The sequence below is a fragment of the Capsicum annuum genome, unplaced genomic scaffold, assembly GCF_002878395.1.
Source record: "Capsicum annuum cultivar UCD-10X-F1 unplaced genomic scaffold, UCD10Xv1.1 ctg1490, whole genome shotgun sequence".
Classification (NCBI taxonomy): Eukaryota; Viridiplantae; Streptophyta; class Magnoliopsida; order Solanales; family Solanaceae; genus Capsicum; species Capsicum annuum.
Window position 1 is genome coordinate 1129579 of NW_025820315.1, and position 7765 is coordinate 1137343.

Here is a 7765-nt window from a genome sequence, read left to right on the forward strand (position 1 = left end):
AAGGCCTCGTGCACAACCAAATCCAATAGTTCACCAATCTATCTCTTTATTAAATTATTCCGCAATGCTAATACTGGTACAATAATCACAGTAGTAATTTCTGACTAAGGATGTTCAACTGATTGTCCTTTGCCTAGCTCTATCTAAGCTACGGTAAAAGTTAAAAAGAAAATGTATACAAGTCACACGCGACACATTCAAAATATACACAGTGCATCTAAAGAAACATGTAATAGTCAATGGGAATGAACATTATCCACTTGTGTCATAAGAAAGTTGCTGGCATGAAGAGAAAGATAGTTGGCAAGATTTATATGTCTCCGTTTGCTGTTCATCAATTCAAGAAATCCATAAAGATGACTAGAAAACAATTACGGCACTGCCAAATCAACTATCACAATATGCTGCTACAATCACAACAGGAAAGGCCTTTAGTTATACTATGAGTTATTTATTATTCCCCACCCTATGCATCATGCTCGTGGACAATGCGAAGGTGGAAGAGTAAACATTTCATATAGCCAAATAAAAACTGAGAATGCTACCGTGATAGCATTCTGTAGTTTGCTGACAGAATGTCTGAAACCTGCAATGTGAAGAGAAGAACCAAACAAGTACATCTACGTGATTCTTGTCACCATAAAGAATACAAAAATTTAGATCCATCCAGCTCAAACTATGGTAGATCCATCCAACACGGAAGTTCATTCAGAAAGAAAATGTTGGAGTATGCAACACCGAGGCAATTAAACAGCCTTGACACAGAATGGTATGTCTGGTTGGGACATGAATGCCATTATAACTATTTTTATGCTAGCCCCTAACCTGCCACCTACACCCACAAAAAAGGAATGGCAACTGCTTATGCTTCTCAGATATATTAGGAACAGAAAAGCAGTAATAGAACTATCCTCCCGAGGATCAACATTGTACGAATATGGAACATTGTAAAGTTATAGTTTCCTACAATTTAGAGCCGTGATAAGTTACGAACTTACTTCACGATATTCAAATACTAACAAGCTAAATATGTTAGCTTTATTTTCACATACATAAGAGGCATACATCATTTGGCACTTGCTAAGCAACATCCCCAATAAGCTTGAAGTCTTCAACTTGCTTGAAGTTCTGCCATGGCTTCACCCAGACCTTGGCTTCGTATGCTTTCTTCTTATCACCTTCAGTCGCCTCCAGTGTTATATAGTACATGGTTCCAGCAACCACTTGTTCCTTCACATTGACAACCTTTCCGAACTCCAAAAGAGCATTCTGACATGCATTATTGTTCAAAAAGCAAGAACAGTGGACCATGAGTGCTGAAGCAAATCTAAGTCATAACGGAATGCAAAGAAGATAAAAGGCTGTCCATTATACACGCTTAATCAGATAGACACACGCTATCAAACTGTCACATTTCAGGCTTACTAAATTTGTCAAAAACATAAATCCTTGACTCGAGAAAGACAAAAATATTTGTTTCGTTATTTCTGTTTGGATGAATGCAGTTCTTCTCCCCTCTCGAGTCTCAAAAGAGCACCTATCTAAACTACCACATCCTAACGAAAAGCGCCCATTTCAAGGGCGTAAACTAAATAAGAAGTTGAAACAGTTGCACAAGCTTATCTCGATTAGTTTATCAACTTATAAACTACTCTTGTCCCATACTATAAAAAACAATTCAACATTTAAGGTTCAAATAGATAAAAGTCTCATTCAAATCTTCTTGGCTCAAAGGTTTAGATCATTAGAGTTATTCTTTTCCTTTTGTTAGGTAATAAGTAAAGTTTTAAGACCACAACAACAAAAAATCTAGTGAAAATCCCACAAGAGGGATCCGGAGGATGAAGTGTACGCAAACCCTAACCCCACCTTGTGGAGGTAGAGAAGTTAAATTAGCTCCCAAAAATACAGACAGTGCCACATAATTAGGAATCCAGTGATTTATCCTTGAATTGTATCCAGTAAGTAGTAACTTTGTTAACCTCAACTCATAGCTTAGTAGCTTTAAACAGTTCAAAAACAAGTTTTATATATTATCACAATTCAGCTTGTACCTGAGTTTATATCTGGGATTGTGGGAACTTCAAAAGGCCATTTGGTTTGAAGCTGGGATATAATTCCTGGGATTATAACCAGAAGTATAACCTGGATAACTTATCCCATATAGTCCTGATTTTAAAACTGATTTTAGCTAATCAACTAACAGTGGATAAATTTAATCCCAAATTCTAAATCAAGATAACTCATTCAACCCCTCCAACCAAACAATCCCTAAGTGGTTGTTTGGTACGAAGTGGTATAAGGATAATAATCTAGGGATAAAACTTAGGATTAGCTTTATCTCATGATTGCTTTGAAGTATTAGCTAATTCCAGGACTTTTTTATTTCACCACTTGTACTAAACTGGTGGGATTACTATCCCATATAGAAGGTGAAATAATCCCATGGAATGTCTTTGCTTATCTCATCATGCACGCCAAACAACCCCAGAGGATTTCCTTCCTATTCAAGAGAGATGTCACTTTCCATCATTTTCAAAACATATTATATACTAATGTACAATTTACACGTGTATTTTTTTTAGATAGATCAAGCAGTGGCTAATGATGCCCCTTTTGAGTTCACCTATTCTGAAACTAACAGAACTGTGGATTGGTTAATAGCTTGAATGATCTTTTGTATTTAATATTATTTCCACAATATATTCGGGTATGCAGAATCTGTATAGCAGAACAACAACTTCAACTAGTTCAAGTTTATAAACAAGAACACAATGAAGTATATCAAATACCCTCAACACAAGATCAAAATGACCTTTTCAAGAGGTGTATTTTATTTTTCAGAAAAATAGATGAAACAAAAATGAATAAGGCCAAGTCGTCCGAATTCACAGAGTTTCCTTAAGGAAATAATTCCTCTCACTGTACCCGAGGTTGTGAAATTTTTCCTCCCAGGATAAAATGACCTTCAATTCGACTATAGCTGTACCTCAAATAGTCGGATTCTTCGAACGCACTTAATAGTTTGATTGATCACAAAGAGTATTTTGAAGACAAGAAGAGTTGTGTAATCTGAAAATTTCTATCTCAAAACCTGTGGATTAAACCAGGTTTATATAGCCACAAGATGCCTCTTCAGAAAGGTGGCATTGGTTCAATTTAAAGGTGTGTGACTTTTCTAAAAATGCATGTCTGTTTACTTAAAACAGTGCATCATTTTGCTGAAACAATACATACCAGTTCGTGTGAAACATTGTGTCATTTCATCGAAACATTGCATCAGTTTGCTGAAACAGTGCATCAGTTCACTGGAATGGTGCATCTATTCACTGGAACAGTGCATCTACTCACTGGAACAGTGCATCTGTTCATCAGAACAGTGCATCTGTTTGCAGAAACAATGCATCAGTTCAGTTTCAGCACTGCACTGTTTCAAAAAATTGCATGCATGTATAAATGGAGAATCAAAAAACATTGCTGCGTTTTACTATTTTGTAAATTCGGTTCATCAAATAAAATTTGTCCAAAAAGATAGATCTTATCAATTGATCATTTGCCAAATCCGAATCCGAGTCGAGCGACGACGACGGCACAAGGCATTTCTATTTTTTTGCCACACTTATCATGTGGAGTAAGTGTTCATTAATATAAACACTACAAAGTTTCCTTCTCCCACCAATGTGGGAGAATTAGTGGACTTTCCAATTTGGGAGTATACCTTCTAAATTGGTATCTCCTTTCTTCCTCCATTTTTTCCATTCACACTTTATTCATACACTATGAACCCAACATTTAACAATTCCATTTTTTAAAACATGACAATAGTATACTTTTTCGAACACGATTAAATCCACGGAATATCTTGCCCCTTCCCCAGCAACCAACAAGTAACAGGTAACCCTGTCCGGCAAAGATTACTATAGATGAAAATATAAATCTCCAAATATTTTTATCTCTGCTGGAATTTTAACCCAAAACCCCATGATTCTCAACCCATCTCATTAACCACTAGGCTACACCCACATAGAAATTGGAGTTACAAACTTAATAAAATGGACAAAGGTGAAAAAATATCAAAAGCATGCTCAACTCATCATCATCAAATCATGATGTATTTATTTCAATTAAGGAAAAAGGAATCTATCAGATTAAATGATATTTTGATACATTTAACAACAACAACAACAATAAACCCAGTGTATTCCCACAAAGTGAGTTTTGGGAGGATAAGATATACGCACTCCATACCGCTATCTCCGAAGAAGTAAAGAGGCTGTTTTTGATAGATCCCGGCTCAAGATAAAGAATACTAAACAAGGGATGGATGACATAACACAAATAAGGAATAAGGAGTAAAAAATGATAAAACAGGAATTGAAGCAATAGGAATTAGGCAATACGAAATAAAAAAAATAAGAACTAAGAAATAAGGAATAGGACACCCATGTAGTAAAACATACACTCACAAATCAAAGATACTTATGTACACAGTCCTAGGATTGCTAACTCGACTACTTACTATCTCTCCCACACACTCACACTAGCCTTCTATCCTTACCGGCAACCTCCACTTGGAAAATTATGAAATATGGTCAACTCAATTGGTCAACTCATCATCATCAAATCTTGATGTATTTATTTTGAATTAAGGAAAAAGAACCTGTTTCTTATTGTGTTCATCAACCGCAAAACGAGCAAGATCATTGACCTCAAGGCTGTTTTCGGATCCACCAGCCTCACGAATTCCTCCACAAGTTGCCATTCTTCAAGAATTTTTTTGTGTGTTTGTAAATGGATTTTGACAAATATTAAAGGAAACGGGAGAATTTATGCTAAATTTATAGGGGTAGACTAATTTTAATATATTATCTTTTAAAATATAATAGTCCTCCGTTTAAAAAAGAATGATATACTTTTTTTTTTAATTCATTTAAAAAAAATTAACCCTTTTTTTTCATTAATACTTTAGTTTTAACTTTCTAAATGCCATGATTAGGACCATAATTAAAGAATATTTTGATACATTTGACACAATTTTAATTTAAGACCACAAAATTTAAAAATCTTCTTTATTTTTTTAAATTTTGTGCCAAGTCAAAATAATTCAGGAGGGAGTAAATTTTAATACCTTGAGATTTGCATATGATAGAAAAATATTTAATACTCCATCCATTAGCTTTTACTTATCACATTTTAATTTGATATATCTATTAAAAAATAATTAATAATATAGTTATTTTAGTGAAGTATCTTTATTAAATAATATTTCATTGTGTTTTGAAATTAATTTGAAAAAAAATAATTAATGTTAAGAGTAAAATAGAAAAAAAAGTTGTCTTTTTTTTATAAGTAAAAAAATAAAATAAAAGTAGAAATACAATTAGAAAATTAGTGACGAATAAAAGAGAATGAAGTAAGTAACAAAGATAAAATAAATAGAAATAGATAAATAATTTATTAATTTTCAAATTGAATAAGTATTGTTAAATTTTTATTTTTAATGTTGTGCATAAGTAATATTGGACGGAGGAGTGCGTTTAATTTTAAAATGTTTTACTTTCTCTATTTTTAAATAATTGACTTTGTTGACTCGACACTCTCTTTAAAAAATATTTATTAGAGATTTATTTTATTAAATTAATCTTTAAAATATAAATTTAAATATTTATACTTTATTCAGTCATTTAATGATAAAAATAATATTAAAAAATATAATAATACTTTTTAAATTTCATCATAAAAAATAAATTAAAATAAATAGTTTTGAAAATAGGATCCAACTATTTTGAAATGGTCAAATTCAATGGGGCGCGGAAGAATCATCAGTCACAATCAACGAAAGAATCTAATGGTGCGCGTTTTATTAAAGTTAGCACTCAATAATACTCCATATTGTGTTTGGTTAATGCATTTTTTTTAAAGATTAATTGAAGGTTAAACATACCGACAAACACTTTAACTTAATATTATTTTGCACTTTAACACATTAAGTAAATGATATTTATTTTAAACATCTAAATTAATGTTGAAATGTCTCATCTTGATATTTTTTGAAAATTAGCAACACAAAGTGATATTTAAAAAAATAATTACAAGTAGCATTTTCATTTTTATTTTTAAAAATATTTTAACACAATCCCCCCTCCCCCCCTCTTCCCTTCTAGATCTTCTTTTTCAACCAACCTTTTTTTTCCCGCTGGCTAGCAATTTATCTTAAAGCTTTAATAGTTATATTAATTTTTTTTCACTTATTAGCGACTATTTTTCACTGAAAGGAAAGGAGATTATTTATCTTTCCACTGAATCGCAAAAATGATTTCAATTCACCCTCACTTTTCTAGTTTTTTCTTTTAGATTTCATTTAATTTTGATTCTTTCTATTTGTTGCATGTTTAGTTTTTTTTTTTTTTGCAGTTTTAAATTATGTATTTATCTTTTCAGAATTGATATTGGATCAAATTAAAGATGGTGAAATCAATGATGACATCATGATTTTGGTGCTGAACATTAAAATTGGATGGTGGTAAGTTTGACGGTGATATTGAATGTAAATATGGTGCGCAAAAACTTTGAAGGTGAATATTAATCATCGAATTTTGTTGAATGTTGGAAAATAGAGGTGTTGAAGCTTTTGAGGTTGGTTTAAAGGTGATGAGACAGAGGAGAGGAGGACGAAGAAAAATGTAATCGCTAACATGTGTTTTGATAGTAGAATATGCGGCGAGGTTCGCCGGCCAAATTCATTGATTGCTAATGGAAGGACGTTAAGAGTGTTAATTTGTGTTTTTTGAAGGTTCAAAAATAGTGATAAAAAATGAAGGGAGAAGACTTGCGGTGGTGTTCTTTTAATGATGTGAATAGGGGTTTATTGGTGAAAATGAAAATTGTTTAGTGAGTAATATTAATGAAGAAAAATATAATAAAGAAAAAATAGCGTGTTAATGGTGGTGGAGGAGCATTAAGTGAAAAGATGAAAGATGGAGTGGGTGGACAAAGAAAAAGGGAAGGAGGAAAAATAAAAAAATTTAAAAAGAATTTTTACGCGCCTAAAATAAGTGTAGCACACGCAAGACGCTATGTCAACAAAAGGTATAAAATGAGACCTTACAACACTAGTTTGGGTAATAAAAGTTTGTGTCAAATTTTGAAGTCTGGTGATGTGTTACGGGTGAATCTAAAAAATAGACTCAAATTGGGGTGACTTTCAAATTTTAGCCTCAAATAAAGAAGCTTCTCTAAAATAATTTTTACCTATTAACTAATATTTTTTGCGACAAAATTGCCCATGATCAATGGAGTAAATTACATAAATAATCCTCATAACGGATAACAACTCCATATTTAAATATTTCAACTTTTTTTTTTTTATTATTTTTTTAATTTTACTTTGATTTTTATTTTTCTTTTCTCTTTTTATTTTTATTTTTCTCAACCCTTACTTTTTTTCTTTTTTCCTCTCTATTTTTTTTTTCTTTTTTATTTTTTCTTTCCTTTTTTTTGTTCTTTTTAATTTTTTTCAACCCTTACTTTTTTTCTTTACACCTTTCAACGTCTACTTTTATAAAATAAATTTTTTTTCTTTGATTTTTTCTTTTTAAATTTTTCTCGACCTTTATTTTTATTTAATTTTTTTTATCAACCTTTATTTTATTTTTTTCTATTCTCTCTTAACTTCTACATTTTCTTTGATTTTTGTTTTTTGATATTTTTCTTCTTTTTTCGTAATTTTTATTATTTTTGTTCTTTTCTTCTATTTTTTCCATTC

The 7765-nt window shown here is 31.5% G+C and overlaps 1 protein-coding gene across 1 annotated transcript; it reads right to left on the minus strand.

The window, feature by feature from the left end:
- Nucleotides 1–898: 898 nt before the first annotated feature.
- Nucleotides 899–4919, minus strand: LOC107875754 (cysteine proteinase inhibitor A). The gene is made up of 2 exons (XM_016722583.2): nucleotides 4661–4919; nucleotides 899–1269 (listed from the first exon to the last, which is right to left on the minus strand). Exons 1-2 carry the CDS (start codon nucleotides 4760–4762, stop codon nucleotides 1081–1083), a joined length of 291 nt encoding a protein of 96 aa, XP_016578069.1. The 5' UTR covers nucleotides 4763–4919; the 3' UTR covers nucleotides 899–1080.
- Between the last annotated feature and the right edge of the window lie 2846 nt (nucleotides 4920–7765).

What these genes read in the sequence shown, in the direction of transcription:
- LOC107875754 (XM_016722583.2), bottom strand. Translation starts at nt 4,762, where the DNA reads ATGGCAACTTGTGGAGGAATTCGTGAGGCTGGTGGATCCGAAAACAGC. An exon ending in ATGAACACAATAAGAAACAG is followed by an intron (nt 1,270 to 4,660) that starts GTTCTTTTTCCT and finishes AATGCATGTCAG; the next exon opens with AATGCTCTTTTGGAGTTCGG.